The 19,012-nt window shown below is 60.0% G+C and overlaps 2 protein-coding genes across 2 annotated transcripts; both read right to left on the bottom strand.

Annotated features, from left to right (window-relative positions):
- Positions 1-3,156: 3,156 nt before the first annotated feature.
- On the bottom strand, positions 3,157-7,371 carry LOC119107113 (nuclear body protein SP140-like protein). Its single transcript, XM_037230485.1, has 4 exons — positions 6,879-7,371; positions 5,449-5,623; positions 5,012-5,152; positions 3,157-3,776 (listed from the first exon to the last, which is right to left on the bottom strand). Exons 1-4 carry the CDS (start codon positions 7,313-7,315, stop codon positions 3,663-3,665), a joined length of 867 nt encoding a protein of 288 aa, XP_037086380.1. The 5' UTR covers positions 7,316-7,371; the 3' UTR covers positions 3,157-3,662.
- A 116-nt stretch (positions 7,372-7,487) lies between these two features.
- LOC119108017 (E3 ubiquitin-protein ligase TRIM33) lies at positions 7,488-16,837 on the bottom strand. The gene is made up of 14 exons (XM_037231601.1): positions 16,818-16,837; positions 14,888-15,177; positions 14,107-14,309; positions 13,237-13,326; positions 12,849-12,994; positions 12,323-12,433; positions 11,872-12,066; positions 11,347-11,447; positions 10,512-10,750; positions 9,903-10,205; positions 8,988-9,664; positions 8,650-8,861; positions 7,954-8,022; positions 7,488-7,516 (listed from the first exon to the last, which is right to left on the bottom strand). Exons 2-14 carry the CDS (start codon positions 15,144-15,146, stop codon positions 7,488-7,490), a joined length of 2,634 nt encoding a protein of 877 aa, XP_037087496.1. The 5' UTR covers positions 15,147-15,177; positions 16,818-16,837.
- Between the last annotated feature and the right edge of the window lie 2,175 nt (positions 16,838-19,012).

The following is a 19,012-nucleotide window of genomic DNA, read 5'->3' on the forward strand; positions in this document are numbered from 1 at the left end:
ATATGGATTGTCCTCACTCCTGACCCGAGCTTTGTCAGACATATAGCATGCCATCAGGGCTGTGCTTGTTGTTTTTATAACCTCTTTTTCGTTTAAGGCATCTCGATGTGATTTCGTGCCGTCGTTGAGGGCTCATTGTAGAAAAAAAAAACATTGGGGAAAATGAGCAAATACAAGAGTGCACGGACGCGCGAGAGCATAATTGTATTGTGGCACGATGGGAACTACCGTTCATGTGCACTCCAGCGAAAACTATTGACAGAACTAGTGTGAAAATTCGGCAACTAGAAGAAACACGGACATGAAACCGACCGACTAGTGAACGTTCAGTTACCTCGCAATAGGGCTCACACTGTCTGACTCATCAAGGCGCCAGTAATCGCCTGGGAATCAGCCAATATCGTTTTTTTGGACCCGGTCCGGGGTGTACGATCTAGACTCAGCGCTTGTGCCCTGAAAACGACACCGACATATAATTAATTTTGTTAATACCCACCAAAAGAACTGCTATTTTGTCAATACTTCTGTCAGTCACCAAAAACTCGCATATCAAAACGCAAAAATAAAATTGACAGCCTAGTGCCGGTCGATTTGTACCAGTGCTAGTGAATTTGACGTGGAAAAGTTGTGATGCGAATGTCTGCCTGCTTTGCTCATGGAGGAAAGACATTTCAAAACATTGCTAAGAACTTACTGTACGGGTTCCCAAAGGCCACCAGCATTCGCCCATGTTTTGGTGACACCTGCATGAGAGTAGCGCTCGTCTGTTTTCACCTCGCCGTCCTAAACAGCAGCAGGGATCTCCCGCTGCGAAGAAGCCGCCGCCGCACGCAACCAGACGGACATCGTACTCACCTGGGCAGTCATGGCGGCAGCTCGCGCCGCTGCCGGTCGTCAGATGACTTCCGCTGTGACCGGAACGGCTCGGTTGACCTCCGTGCGGTCAGGCGAAGTGACGGCGGCACCTTGACCTGCGTGGAGCTGCTCGGCCGGGGAGGCGTGGCAGCCGCCGACGGAGGCGGCCGGCCGCGGGGCGCGTCTCGCTGGGCGCGGTGACCCAGCGTGAGTCGCACTGCGATGTCGCGCGGTGAGCTGGAGTGAAGTGGCGGACCTGCCTGCGACCTGGTCCCGTCTGGTCTGGTCTGGTCTGGTCTGGCGAGGTCCGCAGCCGCCGCGGCGCTGAGTGGTGCGTGCCCTGCCGTTCCGTCGGCAGCCCCGCCTCTGAAGGTCCGGCCCGGCGGACTGGCGCACCTGAACTGCGGCGCCATCCGCTCGCTCCCCGCCCCCCGCCCGCCCCGGATCGCCGCAGTCTCTTCGCGCTGCCGACATGCGCGGACAGCGGCCGGCATACCGTCGTCGCCAGTATGCGCGGGCAGCAGCCGGCTCGCGGTCGCGACACCGTCGCATGCACAGACATAGCCTGCCCAGCCTGTGCGGTCGCACCCCTCCGGGTCGTGCTCCGACGAGCGGGATGTCACCTTCGTGGTTGTGACCGGCTTATTGCGATACAGTGACGACAGCGTGCGACCCCCCATCCGAATGTGTGACCACCCAGCTGGGCAGCTCGGGTTCGGCTGGTCCACATGCCAGCCACTGTTCGGTGTGAAGTGTGCGAGGAAGTGCATACCCACCGACGAGCAAGGCACACATATTTAGCAGACTCCCGACGCGTCTTCTCGCCGTTGATCTGCGGCGAGTCATTTGACGCACGACTGACATGGCCACTGGCGTCTCTCGTAATAACGAAACGCGTACAATGGTAAATACGGCGTCGATCTCCGACTCGTCACCGGATGCCCGCCTACCGCACTGCCAGCATGACAGCAGGTGACACGGCCAAATGCCAGGGACCACACAGCCGGCGACCGGAGTACATGTGATGAAGTGCAACAGGCCTGACCTACACGGATACTCATGAATGTGGCTGAAGCCTAAAGGTCGCACATGGCGAGGCGGCCAGTGAAGCGGTTATGGCATATAAAGCCGGTAAGTCCAAAGGCCGAATGGTCACTTGTGAACGGCCAGACGTCAGCTGCCCGACCGGGCGCGCTAAGACAACGAAATGCTTTCTATTCTCCTCAGACACTTCTGTTTCTCATCCCGGCGCAAGCCGAGCCAGACGGCAGGGAAGCACAAGCCAACATCATCAGGACGAACCGGCCGCCACCTGCCGCGCGCGCCGCGCTCAGACAGCCGGCCGCGCTGCCCTCCGGCCGCCACCGCTGGCCCGACGCGCGGCGCCTCGGGACACCGCCGCGCTCTGCCATTGTATGCTAACGCCCCGCCGGTGCGGCGTGCCGCCCCATGAGACCCACCGCCCCGCTCCAGATCCCTGACGAGCTCAGCCTAGTCCGCTCCAGCCACCGACTCGAGAGAATGCGAATAGCTACTCTACAAGTCGGCGGCTGTGGCCGATGTGGCACAGATGATTGAGGTCGTCGGGTTCGGGGCGTCTCGACGGCCGGGGTCGCGTGCGCGGTGCAGATGGTTACCAGTGTATGTGCGGGAGACCTGCCACCGCTCACGTCCCGGAAGACGCCGACGGTCTCGGTGATGCTCTCCGTGACACCCTGAAGGCGCCAACTCTCGGAGAAGCTGTCAGACACACACCCGTCTCCCGTGTCGGAGTTTATGCCGATGCTGGTGGCTTCACGAAACTCCACAGGAAATGGAGTTTGCATCACATTATTCTCCCGTGTCGGAGTTTATGCCGATGCTGGTGGCTTCACGAAACTCCACAGGAAATGGAGTTTGCATCACATTATTCTTGCAATCACTTTGATTTTTCCTGAGACACCAGGCGGATATTTACATTACCTCACGGCTTGGCCAGTCGCAGACGGAGAAGCTCGGCGCTTTATTGGACCGGAGTCGTGTGAGTCGATAGCCTACAGCAGCGACTCCCTCAATGACGTCACGGTACACGCCAATCTAGATTACACCACGTGACGCCCACTGAGCTTCGCAACGTAGACGTTCCTTGGCGCTCATATCGATCAGCTTACCGGCAGAGGTTCACTAATCGACCATTCACGCGCAAAGCCAGGAACACTGTTGGGAGGTCTTGCACACTGCAATCTGGTTCCATTTCACAAAGCATTTGACTAATTTGAATCAATGCGACGAAGCTTAACGCGGTTACAATTTTTATCCAGAAAACTACTTTCAGTGCAACAAAAGGCATTGGTTAAACGATGTTATAAAGCAATCATTCGCATATATTACGAAAATGTTAAGTTTCATCAAGGATGTGTCATGCAAATATGTAATTAGCGACCCCATGGCATGTCCTAACAGTGGCTTGGCATCACCGTTTACCTTAACTTGGCCCCCTTGATATAAATTCCATGATATGCGACCGAAAAACCACAGCCGCCATTGTATCCTCGTGCGCTTCGCGGACAATGCCACAAACACACACAACTGAAAGGCATTATTACACCATAAACATTGTCAGCTTTGGTTTCTCTCTTAATCTCTTGACTGTAACGCTTAAAAAAATAAAATGACGCAGTTCGGCATCTCCCCAGAACCACAACAGGACAAAAGTAACAGCGGACGTGGGAGAATACTTTGAATCACCACCGACAATGCCCCGACGTTCGGGGCGCAACGGAATCGCACAACACATTGTGCCGCCAACCGACGCCGAAGACGCTGGGTTACCGGGACGATGATTCGTCTAACTGTAACCAGAACTCGTGCATGTGGTCGCGAACAAAGCTGTCGAACACCTCTTCCAGCTCCTTCAGGTACTTCCTCCCGACGCTCCCCTTCTGCAACACAGCACCGTTGGCTTAGCGCCTCCGCCAACCCGCCGCCGAACAGCATGAGCGGCGTGGCCAGAGAAGCACGCTTTACCAGCACTCGCCGCCGGCGATGGATGAAGCAGAAATGCATCATATGAAGCACGGACGAGCAATCGTCATTGTCATCTGTCTGTTGCACATGACATATCCACTAATGCTTAGTTAGATGCAAGGGACGAAAAACGGTACGTATGCCCGTCTTTCCACGGAGCTGGAGGTTATGAGGATTTCCAGCTCCATGCCAGCTTGTCATTTTGCTTGCATGTACACGCACAATTACTTACTCGTTACCAAGGCTACTGTACACTTTTTGACAATCCTATTCAACGTATTGGCAAGCTCTTGAAGCGACTACGAAACACTAAGCTCCCGGCTTTCAAAATCAGTGGCTATCCTACCAGCAGTGGTACTTACACATAAGTGACTTTTCTTCCCCCTTAGCATGCTTTCACGTTAGCAAAAACCATCAGTTTTTGTCCTAAGTCCAGGTGTGGAACTATGAATATCAAAAACAGGGTATTCCGCGCTTGCATATGTGTCAAAAACGGCATATTGATGTTCCAGCTTCAGCGCACTCGCAGCCCATTCTGGCACAAAGAAACGGGTTATCTGTAATTTGCTCCTGAAGGCATTTTGACGACATTAGGCAGCCAAATGCCACTGGGTTAAACATCACTAAAATTGTCTTGGCTATGTTTGCAGCAGAGTCGCCTGTTTCCGGCGTGGCCTTCCGCGGGAGAAGTCATGAGCTGGAGTCGGGCGGCGAGCCCTGGAGCTGGGCCCTGGCGGCCGGCACACGCCGCTGTCCGGGGAGTAGTCATGAGCTGGAGTCGGGCGGCGGGCCCTGGAGGTGGGCGGTGGTGACCGGAACACGCCGCTGTCCGGGGAGTAGTGGTGAGCTGGGGACGGGCGGCGGGCCCTGGAGGTGGGCGGTGGTGACCGGAACACGCCGCTGTCCGGGGAGTAGTGGTGAGCTGGGGACGGGCGGCGGGCCCTGGAGGCGGGCCCTGGCGGCCGGCATACGCCGCCGTCCGGGACGCACCGCACGGTTTCCCCTCCGTTATGGTAGCTGTCCGGTCCAGCCGCGCCCGTCACGTGACCTGGCGCCGGCGGGCAGTGAGCCAGCGGAGGCCGCGGCCGCGCAGCCGTCCGGCAAACTATCGGTGACACGTCACAGAATCGATCCCAGCTGGAGTACGCACCTTCAGGGACCGTATCATGTCCATCAGACGCTTCAGCGCCTTGAGGAGGTCCATGAGTGAGGTGTATTTCCCATGGCTCAGGCGCTCCTTGATGTCGTCCAGGCAGATCGGGTCCTTGAGTTTCCTCCACTCTGGCAGTAGCTGCGTAACACCGTACGGAATATACCCACGACACCAGAGCGTGCACTAAAACCAAACGTAACGTACATGGGCGGAGCGGGTCAGACACCGTTCAAAAAAGCTCCAACATCGCAGTCCCACTTGTGTACACAATATAGGAACTGTACAGTATTTCCATAAAATCCAGGCTTCGTGTAGGTAGGTGCGTAAAGGAGGGGACAAGCCCAATAATCCTAACATTCCCATGTCCGTGCAAATGGCTTCGTTCACCAAGAATAACTTTCTAAAATGGACGGACGCCCGCGGGCCGCACTCACCTCCAAGTTACTGCGGCTCCTGAAGTAGAGGCAAGGATAATAGGCGGCATACAGCTCGAGCAGCAGGCGGCGTGCCATGAGGAGGTCGGCGGAGGCCAGGAGCCGCTCAGGGCGGGGGCGGTCCGGCCCGGCCAGCCGTGGCGGCTCCGAACACAGCAGGCACCGCCACTGGCCTCTGGGGACGCGGCAGAGCAAGGCGTTGCGCACGCTACTGGTCCGACCGGTCACGTGCTGCACACTGCACAACATGACAAGGCCGTGCTTTAACCCACTGTGCACAGCACCGAGGGTTTGCTGCGCAGTGTGGGTCAGGGCGCCGCGACCAGGCTGCCTGTTGCCTGGCCAGTGAGCTCATGCTCGTGCTCATACCCATGTCCTCATTAGCTCATGCTTTGGCGAGAATACACGGTGTCCAAAAGATGACCATCGAAGGCAAAGAATACAACCGCCCTGTGCTGCGGCTCCCACATGGTGGCCTCACCAGGCGGAGGGCCCTGCGCCCTGCAGGCCCTGCCGCTGCAGCTGCAGCCACCTCAATAACTCCTCATGCTCCGCAGAGCGCCACGTGGGAGTCCTCCGTTCGCCACACCACGGGACCCACCATCCCACCGATCACGTGACAATCCTCTGTTCGCCACACCACGAGACCCACCATCCCACCGACCACGCGGCGATCCTCCGTTCGCCACACCACGGGACCCGCCATCCCACCGACCACGCGGCGATCCTCCGTTCGCCACACCACGAGACCCGCCATCCCACCGACCACGCGGCGATCCTCCGTTCGCCACACCACGGGACCCACCATCCCATAGACCACGTGACAATCCTCTGTTCGCCACACCACGGGACCCACCATCCCACAGACCACGTGACAATCCTCCGTTCGCCACACCACGAGACCCACCATCCCACCGATCACGTGACAACCCTCCGTTCGCCACACCACGGGACCCACCATCCCACCGACCACGTGACAATCCTCCGTTCGCCACACCACGGGACCCACCATCCCACCGACCACGTGACAATCCTCCGTTCGCCACACCACGAGACCCACCATCCCACAGACTATGTGACAATCCTCCGTTCGCCACACCACGAGACCCACCATCCCACCGATCACGTGACAACCCTCCGTTCGCCACACCACGGGACCCACCATCCCACCGACCACGTGACAACCCTCTGTTCGTCAAACCACGGGACCCACCTACCCATCGGCCACGCGGCGATCCTCCGTTCGCCGCACCACGAGACCCACCATCCCACCGACCACGCGGCGATCCTCCGTTCGCCACACCACGGGACCCACCATCCCACCGACCACGCGGCGATCCTCCGTTCGCCACACCACGGGACCCCACCATCCCACCGACCATACGCTCCATCACTGACCAGCTGTCGCGATCCCACCCGCGCCAACTCACTCCGCGTCGTCCTCGACCTCGCCGACGTAGCAGTCGCGGTGGAAGGCCCGTTCGCAGTAGTCACAGAGCACCAGGTCGCCGCCGTCCCAGCAGAGGACGCAGTAGCTGACGTTGGGGGAGCCCGGCCCGCGCTCCGGCGGCCGGTACAGCAGCTCGGCCGCAAACCCGATACCCAGCGGGTCGTTGGTGCGGTTCCAGGGCAGCGGCTCGCCAGACGCGTCCATCGGGCGCACCACGTGCGGCGAGGCAGGCGGCGCGGTGCCAGACGCACTGCCCACCGCTGGCGAGACGCTCGACGACGGAGGTGATGGGGCACCGGGAGCGGAGGACGAGGACGAGGCACCGGAGGAGGACGACGAGGACGACGAGGACGAGTTCTGCGAGCTGGGAACCGAGTCCGAGTCCGAGGAATCGTCCGAGACGGCCAGATCATCCATCAGCGAGGGCCGGGCGGGCGTGGCGTCGCGCCCTTCCGCCGGCCGGCCGCCGGCCGCAGCAGCGCCCTGGTCTGGTGGCAGCGCCGGTGGCGCCAGGGGACTGGCCTCAGCAGGCAGCGCGACCAGTGGCGGGGCGGCGGGAAGCAGGTCGGCCGCTGCCGACGGGTCCGGCTCAGGCGCCTCCTCCGCGACCAGCTCCACCTCTGTGCCAGTGCGCAGCGGGTGACGGTGGCCACGCGGCGCGCAGTCGTCCGGGATGAGCTGGTCCGTGGCGCCAGTAGCCGTGGCTACGGGCACGGCGCGTAACGCTGGCAATTGCACAAGGAAATACCGGCACCATAACGTAAAATTGCCATTCATCCATAATTCCATCGAAACTAAAATGAACCAAGCCGGCATTGCAAGAGGCGGTGCAGTCACAGGCTAGACGCGCAATTATTCCCAGACGTGCGCGTCCACCACGCACCATCTGTGCCTCCGTTCCACACCGCCTGAACAAGATGTGCGGCGCACACAGCCAGCTTCCCTACCCATCGAACAAACCCATCACGCAAAACAACGTAACCACTTCATCACAGCCCAGCTCCCACAACGCACCACGGAGCCGGAGCCGAGCCTCGAGCCCCGCAGTCGCTCACCGTCGCGCTCCGAGCCGGCCAGCAGCATACTGTTCAGCAGGTCACGCAGCGGCGTATCGACGCTGACGCCTGCGCGGCTGACCTTGTTGCCGCGGTCGTCCCGCAGCAGCGAGGGCGGCCGGCAGACCGGCGGCTGGGGCTGCGGCTGCGGCTGCGGCTGCGGCTGCGGCTGCGGCTGCGGCGGCGGCGGCGGCGGCGGCGGCGGCGGCGCCGGGCTCAGCGGCCGCTTCTGGGTGCGACCGCGCTCCTCCGGCGGCCGGCCGGACTGCGGCTCCGAGGGCAGGTCCGCGACCGCGCCAACTTCCCGCCGCACCCGGTCCGCTTCAGCGCGGCGGTCGGGGGCGGCGACCAGCTCCGTGCGTTCCGCGGTTCGGTTCGGACCGTGCCCCGGGGCGGCGGCCTCCTCCCGCCGTCCTCGGCCCGCCTCCGGGCAGCACCCCCAGACGGCTGTCGCGTCCCTCGGCTGCTGAGATTGATCAGGACCGTGCCGTATGGCGGCGGCGCCACCTCGCCCGCGTCCCCGACCTCTTCCCCGACCCCGCCCGAGTCCGCGTCCCCGACCTCGTCCGCGCCCCCAGCCCCGCTCCCCGCCCGTCCGTTGGCGCGAGAGGGTGTCCATCAGGCGCGCCCGCGCTCTTCCCACACCCGACTCCTCGCTCCTCCGACGCTTGCGAGTCGGCTCGCCCGCGGCCCCGCCTCCCTCTCGCGCGTGCAGCAGGGCCATCGATTTCTGGATCTTCTGCCGGAGCGCAGCCTTCCAGGCGGGCTCGGCGGTGACCGCGGCTGGCTCTGTCGTCACCACGTTCTCCAGCACGTCCACCTTGCTGTCGACGAACACAGCATTGTCGTCGTCTGTGCCCCAGTCCAGCGCCACGCTGCGCCACACCTCGTCGTTCGAGCCCGGCTGGCTGTGACCGGACGCGCTCGCCGGCGCATGCTCCGCCGCCACGTCGCCCGACACCAGCACCGGCATGTGCACGATCACCATCTGGCGCGCGCCCGCATCCAGGGCCGGCAGCGCGGGCGGCGGCGACACCAGGGCCCTGTGCTCTTGGGGCAGAGTGGGAGTGTGGTGCGCGGCGGAGGCGCCGCCTCGTCCACGCCCCCGACCTCTTCCCCGGCCTCGCTCCCGGCCCGTCCGCTGGGTCGTGAGGACGACCAGCGGGCGCGGGCGCGCGCGCACGCTGGCCACGTTCGTCCCTTCGCTCCTCCTGCGCTTGCAAGCCGGCGCGTTCGCGACGGCCTGTGCGTCCACCGCGTTCTCCAGCACATGCACCTTGCTGTCGACGAACACGTCGCTGTCGTCGGCCTCGCCACCCGCGCCCAGTTGGAGGCGATCGGGCTCCACCAGCAGCGCCTGTACCGCCGCCTCGGTGCCGGGCGTAAGCACCGGCACGTGCGAACTCGCCACGTCCTGCTGCCCGTCGTCGACAGCGGCCGGCGCCAGAGCCGACGGCACACTGGAGGCTCGGGCGGCGCGCGGCAGACCCGACAGCGCAGCTGATGGCGGGATGGAAGCTGACAACGACGAAGACGCGTTCGGAACCAGCACGCCGGCGGCGACAGGCGGCTGGACTGACCGAGCTGGCGCTGGGCCGGCGGCGGCAGCCGGCTGGACCTGCTGCCGCCCGGACGGGGCCGGCGCGGTGGTAGCGAGCGAGGCGGTGCACACTGGTGGTACGCTCCCCGCGCTGGGTGCCGGAAGACTTATCTGCAATAAAGTCATGTTTTAAGCACGTTGCAGACAAGCGGGGTTTGTGGCTGAGCGCTGTGCGCTTTTTGCCACTACGTAAGGCACATGCAAAACTCACCGCACAAGACCGCAAGTCAGTACGACGCGTCTCTTTCGCGGCTCCGAAGCGTAAAACTTCCAACTCCTTTTTAAAGTTGACAAAACAGCTCGACTAACGCGCACGCACCTCCGGCGCCCCATCTCCCGCGTCCCTCACCTGCGCCGTCTCTTCCGCTGCACGATCATCGCGCCTGGACCCCGACAGGCTAACGGACGGCAGGGGCCGCTCGCCCGCTCGGTGCGCCCGCTCCCCAGATGTCCGCTGTGATCTGGGGTCTGAGCTCCACACCACTAATGGGTCGTCACTGTCCTCCGCTGCTAGGTCTGTCGGGCTCAGCTCCGGCGGCGGCCACTGGGTGGGCTGCTGTTTACGACGACGCTTCTGCTGCTCTAGCTGCTGTTGCTGCTGTGGCGGCTGCTCCGACTGATGTTGCTGCTGCCGTTGCTGTCGCCCTGGCGGCTGCCCCGGCGGCTGCACTGACCACTGTTGTCGCTGCTGCTGTTGCTGCTGTTGTCGCTGCCGCTGTTGCTCCGGCAGCTGCACCGATGGCTGTTGTTGCTGTCGCGGTTGGTGCTGCCGCTGCTGCTGCCTCCAAGCCTGAGCCGGCTCGGACATCTGGCCGCCCGACTGTGGCCAGCTGGCGGCCGGCACGCCGGCCTCGGCGCCGTCCGACCGCCAGCCAGCGGCCGCACTCGTACGCTGAAGCCGCGCCGCGGCCGCCACTCCGGCCGCTGGCGCGGCTTCAGTGCTGACGAACGTGCTGACCACTCGGCGGTGCAGCTCGTCCACCAGGCTGCGCAGCTCGGCCGAGACGTGCGGCAGTCGCGCCACGCTGCGGAACATCAGCTTCATGTAGGTCATAGCGAACTCAGTGTTGGCGCGCTGGTGACAGCCAATCACCTGGCGCGAGGCCGCCAGGAAGGCGCGGCATATGGCACGCTTCGTCTCCGGCTGCAGACACGTGCCGCGGTCGTACAGCAGCACCGTCATGAGGTCGCCGACGCCTGCCGGTCAGCCGGGAGACACCAGCGACTGTGAGCGGCTGTGCGCGCGGAGGAGCGGACGGCAGCTGCGGGCACCGGTCGCCAGCACCGCACCATCGCTCGGCAGCGAGAGCCGGCCGCGGGGCCCCGCCCAGGCGACATTACTGAAATGCAATAACGAATCCGTGCACGGCATGCCACAATCCAGCAACGAGACGTCTGACGACGTGGGCCCGCCGCGAGGAGGGCCTGGAGAAGCTGGCCTGACACTGCGACAGCCTGAGCCTGTCCCGTGCGCCCAGCGCTGAAGTGTGACGTGAAACAAGTCTCGCCCACAACCGCGCTGATCCTGGGCGCACCTGCACCACTCACGCCGCATCCCTCTGCCCGACGGAATGAGCCTTAACCCCATCCTTACGACTACCACATGGCATTCACGTCGGCTGTCGGCAATGTGATCAGCACCACACGTCTAACCGGCCCCGACGGACTATCACGCCCGCTGACGCAAACGGCACTGATCACAACTGCATTTCAAAGCACGGGGAACCTGCTGCGGCTGGCCATGGCCGGCCCGCCTGGGCACCAGCCCAAGAGCCCCCGCTTCGCTCGCTCACGGTCTATGCCGAAGACGCGACGCATGGTGAGCTCGGGTGGCAAGAGGTCCGGCTGCTTCAAGTCTACCGACGCCAGCCGCTTGGCCAGCGCCGTCACGTGCCTGGAACACCGCCGCAGGTCAGCCGACACGGCGCTGGGAGCACAGGTCAGCACAGACAGCGGGAAACAAAACACGTCTAACCTGGCTATATCTAACCAGCCTTGATATTCAGATTCGACAAGACTCAGAACGCAGCAGATCGCGAAAAGTTGGAAAGCTCTGCCAAGCAGCAGTGGTGGTGATGGGGGGCACAAATATGAACCTCCACATGCAGATCAAGTAAGGTTCTACAGTAAGCGCAGCCTCAAGCAACGCGATGCACGCCAAAAACAAAATACTACAGGACGTCACAACTCCCCTTCCCTCGCACCCACCCAGCGCGCTCCTAACGCCAAGCCACGAGCCCCAAGCCCATCATGCCCGGGCCGCCCGCCGCGCGGTGGCTCAGCCCAGGTCGGCTTCCGACCGACGCCGGTAGCCGCACCTGCTGTAGTGGACGCTGGTGGTCGGTCGGCGGCTGTCCAGCAGGCGGCCCACCAGGTTGGCACAATGGGCGGCGCGCGCCTGCACCAGCGAAGCGGCCGCCAGCTGCCCCTCCAGCTCACGGCCGAAATCGTCGTGTCTCTGGCGGCCCGTCTCCACCTGACGCAAGAAGAAGGCGCGCACCAGCGTCTGGTACCTGCCGGCCGGCCGGCGTCAGTGGCGGCCACGGTGCGGCGCGACGCACCAGCCCGCGGGACGGTGCGGCGGATCTGGCTATCCAGATGCTGCGGCGGCGCACGGGGTCACCTGAGTGCACTCGGGGTCGGCGCGGGCGGAGCGCGGCCGACAGCTCCTCCGCGGCCGGCGTCCGGAGCAGCACTACCAGCCGCCCGGCGCGACGGCAAGCTCACAGCACAGGGATGGGGAAGACAATGTGAGGGATTGCTACGCACCGTTCATACTCCGCACGAACGCTGGCTGTGCTCTTCTGCTTCTCATCGGCGCATTCCAGCATCTGAGACTTCAGTTTGGCGATTTCCACAGAGACATTCATCTTGACCCCGCTGGAAGAGGCAGATTCTTTCAGCGACTTCGACAATGTTTGGCGCAAACTAAGCGATCTCCGACCTGTTGCCAGTGGGGCAAAATAATACTTATCCATCTGTCATGGATGCGGAACGGACGCTGGGTCCGACATTGGCACAGGAGGTCCGTACGACGCCGCGGAGGACCGAGCGGCACGTGACGGAGCAGCAATATACCTAGACGTGCCCCTTAACTTAAAAGAAAATGACGATCCATAATTACCACCAGAAGCGCTAGACGCATTGGCAACGACGCAGTAAGACCGACAACACACACAGGGCGACTCAAACCTTGCTTCGGCGCACGACATCGGCCCTCTCCCATCACAAGCGGACGTGGCCCACGCACACCAACACCGGCCGCGCCGCCGCCTCCAGCCGTGGTCGTGCTGACCTCATGCCGTCCAGGCAGGAGCGCAGGGCGGCGCGCACCTGGGCCGCCTTGTCCGCCAGCGTGGAGGAGGCGTGCGACCGGTGGGCCGACAGGATGCACTCGCCGCACGCCAGCACCTCGCACCCGTCGCAGTAGTAGTCGAACGCCTGCGAACGGCACGCGGCTGAGAGTCGGCGGCGGTCGGCGCGGCGCCCCGAGGACGAGCACGACAGCTGGACAGTCGTCCGGCACTGCCGACCGCACTCAGTCGACAGATGAAGTGCGGCGGTTGGAGTCGGCACGCCCGAAGAGCGGGGCGAGAATGGAACCCACGCAGATGCATGGACGATGCTATGTTTGAAATACATAAATGTTGACCCAGGGCCGCCAGTGCAGTGAGCGGACGCACCTTGTCATGCTCAGGGCATCGGTCCTCCTGCTTGGCGTCCGGCAGCAGCTTCACCTTGTGGTCCCACGTGGCCTTCGTGATCTTGTGCGCCTGCCAACGTAGCAGTGGGCCGTCAAAAGAGCGTCCCGAGTTGGCAATGTCGGTTACTTCCATGGGATAGCCACAAAACCTGCACTCACGGACGTCCCGGTTTTCGGCCGACTTGAAGACACATTTGGCACTGTTGGTCGGCCACGGAATGAAAACAGCCACGACAGCCAGCTGGGAAGTACGGCAAAATCCTAGATGCCAGTGGGCCGACAGACTGCCAACGCACAGCTACAGACACGCCAGTCTGAGTGGCACGCCGGCCTGAGTGGCGCGGTGGTCTGAGTGGCACGGTGGTCTGAGTGGCACGGCGCGCCGTGGACGGCTGGCTCTGCCGTCCCCGGCCCCAGAACGCCAGACAAGGACAGTGGCGCTGTGTCAGCTGAAACAAGCTTACAAGGGGTGGCCCCAGAGCGTGAAACGTGAGACAGTGACACTCTATCAGCTGGGATAGGCCTGCAAGGAGTGACTCCAGAACGTGAGACAAGAACAGTGGCTGTGTCAGCTGGGACAGGCCTGCAAGGCATGACTCCAGAACATGAAACAAGAACAGGGACCCTGTCAGGTGGGACGGGCATGAACGACGTGGAACCTTTTAGAGGGGAAAATACAGGACAGCTGTCACTGAACAGCACTACCATGCCACATCTGCCAACGACGTACACCTGTCTGCCACGCGCCCCAACACCGGGCTGCAGCAACTGCATCACCGTCGCTACGGCATCTCCAGACCAGCGCTGCCAGCTGCCGCCACCTGCGGTGCCGCCCGGCGCGTGGACTCACATCAATGCAGTTCTGGCAGAGGTCGGTCTGGCAGTCAAGGCACGAGCCGGCGACGACGCTGGCGCTGACGCCCCGCTCTGAACACTGCCCGCAGCCGGCCGCCTGCTGCCGCGCGTGCGTGTCGCGCAGCAGCTCCTCCAGCAGCGGGTGGTCCGCCACCGAGGGCGACGTGGTCTGGCAGAGGGCGCACTGCACCTCTCCCCCTGAAGCACATCAGACACCATCAGATGGGAGGTACACTGAAGGATGATGATGGTGATGATGATTTGGGCTTTAGAGCGTGCTGACTGCTCTGATCATGTGACGCCCATACATTGGGTACATTGGACCTCAACCACAGGGCACATCAGAGTTACTGTTTGGCACAGGGTGTACTGGATCTCACCTGCTAGGGCACATCAGTCACTGTCTGGCAGAAGGTATACTGGGCCTCATCCCCTATGGCACATCAGCCACTGTCTGGCAGAGGGACAAATGGACCTTATCCCCCAGGGCACATCAGAGTTGCTGTCTGCCAGAGGGTGTACTGGGCCTCACCCCCTAGGGCACATCAGTCACTGCCTTACAGAGGGTGTACAAAGCCACATCCTACAGAATGCAGTCACAAGTTGCAACAATGTACACAGATGCACGCCAGTCATGCTGCGATGTCCTGCCCACTGGAAAATGGCAGAAAGGCCCATCACGACAGCACAGGGAGCCCACATGCTGAGGTGGAAAGATCAGCCGTTTGCATCACAGCCTGAGTCTGTAGCGCGCGTCAGCGACCGGCAGTACTGACCTGAGCCACTCTCACCAGCACACAGCTGACAGACAGTGTGTAGGCAGGCGGGCAGCAGGCGCGGCGCCGGGCCGCCGTACTCCAGGTGCTGGCCACAGCGGGCGCAGCTGAGGAAGCCACGGGCACGGCTGGCGGCCAGCGTCGCCTCCTCCTCCACCACCACCTCCGGGTCCGGGTCGGCGGCCGTGCCGGAGGTGGGGCCAGGGTGTGCGGCTGCTGTTGCCACTGCCCCACCTGCCTGGCCACTCCCCTCAGACATTGCCACTGGAGGCTGGGTGACTGTACTGTACCTGCAGAATCACCACATGATTAGTGCACTGTAGCTGAAGCCTCAGCCAAAAACCTTCAACTTGTTGATGAAATTTCAGCAGAGGCCCCAAATTTGTCACTCTTCAGTGTGGAGTGTGCAAAGTTCAGGGCCTAAAATAAGCCAGTTGCATGTTCTTTCACCACAAATGACCTGCAGAGAAGCTAATTCTAGCTCCAACTTTTTCACTCCATCACAACAGAAAAACATTGATGTTTGATAAAAGGCAAAACCCATGCCAGCAAGGGAGGCCCAATGACATGCTCCACTTGGTGGCCAACCTTGCAGGATTTCAAGATCAACCAGCACACAATTGGGCCAGGCCTGGGGACATAGGCAAGACAATGACTATGAACCCTCCCTTCTGATTCAAGGCATTTGCCCCAAGTAACAGGCAATTTTATAAAATTTGGGCTGCTCCCATCTCCTGCAGAAAATTTTGGTTACATGCCTGACTCAGTTGCAACAAGTTGCAAAACAAATAGAAAGTGTTGCCACAAACTGTTAGATGATAATCAGCACCCATTCACAAAAAACATACTTGGAGTTTGAACATTCAGCATTTTCCAGCTTGTAGCTCATAAATTGCTATGATTTGTTCCCTTCTATACACTCCCTTATTCTGCCAGTTTCTCAGTACCTCCCACTATCCAGCAGTTTACACAAATATCACCAGGTGCTTAAGCTGGCACACAAACTGCCAAAAACCTGCACTTTAACCAAGGAATGCAGCCATGCCTGCATAGCAGCAACAGCCCATAGCACACGTTCAGTGCATGTGCAACACAAATCCATGTACTTAAAATGCTATGTGGTCCCAGGTCTCCACCAAGTTCAGCATATAGAGTCCATGTTTCAGGGTAATATTATTTTTGAGAGGCAATTTCACCAAAAAGTGTTCCAAAATATTTTTCTGCAACAATATTTTGAAAATCAATCACAACTTGACCCAGCCTGAGTTCATCACACTGAGTGACACACTGATGTCACATAAGCATGACACAGGGCACAAATTTTGTGTTAAACCCACATCTTGCTAGGCTGAAAGTGACACCACAAGAGACCAAATCAGCCCTAGTTTGCATGAATGAGCAGTGAACACCTGCCTGGCAGATCTCTCATTGAGACAGCTATATAGACTTGCTGCCTGCTCCCTCAGGGGCAAGACAACATACAGATGCCGCGCAACTAAGTTTGGAGTCTCAGGTTTTGCTCATTCTCAAACATACATAACCATACGCATTGCTTGAAACCAATGACCATCAGGTGTTTCTGGCATACGAATGTCGGTAGAGTAATGGTTAACGCATCTGAGTTAACCGCCACGCGTCTGGAAACCAGAGGTACGGGGTTCGATTCCCCGCAGTGCCCGCCCTTCCTGCCTGGGTGAGACGCAGGCTGCGCCATATGGCCTCAGCAGCTGAACGCGTCGTAATGCCCCAATGACATTCACATACCAGCGTAGGCCTCGCACTATGCAAAAGGTCTGCTGCAACTAAATATAGCACGCACGCTACATAACACCGATGTGAACGGACGCACAAGACATTTGAACATAGTTCTACCACCTCAAACATCCACTACGTCTCTCATATAACGATAAAATAACATTTGTATTCGTACCGGCCAACCACCAACCCTTTTCCGCCGCCACAACCTGCTTCAACCTTTCCTGGCGCGTCTGCCAGCTAATTCCGCGACGACGGCCCTGTTCGATCCAAGGCCATAGAACAGGTTCGATCTGTCGTCAGCATGTTTGTCATCAGCAACCGTGGTACAAGGTAAAATGCTATGTGACGTCATGCATCGACTGACGATGCCGACACAATTTTTTGTCAGCCCGTCAGAAAGGAGAGAGAATCGGTTGTTCCTTAACTGAAAAATTTTAATTTGTTTTTTAGTCGATGCAAATAGAAAACGTCCGCCATTTGGGGATCCCCAGTTCCAACAGTTTGCAGGTTTCTCCGGCTGAGAGGAGGGGTGTACGGTTACTCTATGTACAGGCAAGCCGCCGTTAGCTCTGCGCTTTCAAGCCTGCGCTGCCAAGGGGCGATTTCAACGCAAAATGTGGTGTCCGTTTATGTGACATTTGCGTTGTAAGCAGATAGCAGAAGTGCCATCACCTATGTACTATAATCGTCCTTATGGCAAGGTTGCGCTTCTAAAAGTATTTCAAATTGGACGCCGTATTTGTTCAACTCACCATCTCCATCGATCCACGAGAATTGAATGAGACACATTGGGGTCGACCGAAAAATGGAACTCGAAATCAAACGAGCGTGCTATGAGCAGCAGATAGCCCGATACAAATCCTATCTATCGCATGTACAGTGACATTTTTTCATTTGAATTACATGTATGCTGTACAAACAGTGGTGTAGGCAGGGGTGACGGGGCACATGTCTCCCACTTTAGGCTCCGGGGGGCTCTTCGGGGCTCTTGAAACCTACAACTAAGAGTCCGATTTGAAGGCCCGAAGGGCCCGAAAAGCCAGCTGGAAGTCCCATTCAGGAGCCTCAGCCCGCAGGACCGGGCACTCCAATGCCAGCCAGGTGGCCCTGCGCACTGATCAAGGCCCTGCTGAGCCGATAAGGGCCTATAGTTCGGTCAGACACCACGAGTAACGCACAGTCAGATCTGCGGCGGCATGGACCTAAGGGCTCATTTCCCAAGCGGGAACAAGGCTGGAGCCAACGATTGACGTTGATCGGGGCCCAACAGCGCCTAGCAGGGGGTCTGTGTTGTCAAGGGGCCCCGAGTTGGCCAGTCATGGTTCGAGGAGGCCCGAAGAGCCGAGAGGGTCCACTGGGTCCGACGATCAGGGGTGCGATCCGAGGGTTTAAGGGCATAAGGGGCTGGTCAGCATTATTCAGGGGCCCCATCTGCGAACGCGGACACGCAGATAACGGTCACAATGCCCTTTGCGTCGATTGGAAGCCCCTGAGTCGGTATAGGCCTATATATCGATCATGTACCACTGTAACGCACAGTCGGCTCCGTGTCGGTATGGGCCTGAATACCCACTTCCCAATTAGCTCTAAAGCCGGGGCCGGTGATTTATACTGGCCGTGACCTTATGTCTGTCAGGGGCCCACAGCGCCTAACAGAGGGCCCTGTGCTCGCAAGGGCCCCGAGCCGACCAAGGAAAGTACTGGGGGTCTTGCTCTATAAGGATCGAAGAGATGCACGAGCGGCCCACGAGAACCGACGATCAAAAGCCCGGTTGGAAGGCATAGGGACCCCAAAGACTGCCTGTAGGTCGCATGGGGAATCGTTGCCAACAGGAGTGAGTCTGAAACTGAAAGTGACACCACAAGAGACCAAATCAGCCCTAGTTTGCATGAATGAGCAGTGAACACCTGCCTGGCAGATCTCTCATTGAGACAGCTATATAGACTTGCTGCCTGCTCCCTCAGGGGCAAGACAACATAGTGACAAGACAAGACAACAAGACAACAAAAATAGAGTGAGTCTGAAATATGAGTCAGAGGTCCTCTTGCACTATTTGAGGAACCCCTGAGACAATGCGGTCGTCTAAATCGGTCAGAGCCTACAAACACTGAACAGCCGGCTCCATGTTTTTCTAGGCCCTTGAGACCTATTTCCCTAAGCAGAAACGAGGCCGGGGTCCGCGATTTACAATGTTTAGGGATCCTGACACAACGAGGGGCTCCTTTGTCGGTCGGGGGCAACAGTGCCGAACAGGGGACCTGTGGTGACAAGTGGCCCCGAGCCGGCAGGATGTTTAGGTGAAAGGGTCTCTTGTGACCAAAGACGAAGGGCCCGACGGCATGGCTGAAGGGTCCGAAGGGCTGACA

This window comes from Pollicipes pollicipes, unplaced genomic scaffold, assembly GCF_011947565.3.
Source record: "Pollicipes pollicipes isolate AB1234 unplaced genomic scaffold, Ppol_2.1 Scaffold_6686;HRSCAF=7923_pilon_pilon_pilon, whole genome shotgun sequence".
Lineage (NCBI taxonomy): Eukaryota > Metazoa > Arthropoda > Thecostraca > Pollicipedomorpha > Pollicipedidae > Pollicipes > Pollicipes pollicipes.

Bases quoted from the DNA above. Each gene is read 5' to 3' on its own strand.
- LOC119108017 (XM_037231601.1), bottom strand. From the start codon at position 15,146: ATGTCTGAGGGGAGTGGCCAGGCAGGTGGGGCAGTGGCAACAGCAGCC. The intron at 10,206-10,511 runs GTCAGCACGTTC...CCGCCGGGGCAG, and splicing joins ACGAGCTGCACCGCCGAGTG to CCGCCAGGGCGACAGCAACG. The intron at 7,517-7,953 runs GTGAGCGACTGC...ACTGGCACAGAG, and splicing joins GGCCGGCTCGGAGCGCGACG to GTGGAGCTGGTCGCGGAGGA.
- LOC119107113 (XM_037230485.1), bottom strand. From the start codon at position 7,315: ATGGATGATCTGGCCGTCTCGGACGATTCCTCGGACTCGGACTCGGTT. The intron at 5,624-6,878 runs GTGAGTTGGCGC...CCGCGTCCCCAG, and splicing joins GAGGTCGAGGACGACGCGGA to AGGCCAGTGGCGGTGCCTGC. The intron at 5,153-5,448 runs GTGAGTGCGGCC...GGTGTTACGCAG, and splicing joins GGAGCCGCAGTAACTTGGAG to CTACTGCCAGAGTGGAGGAA.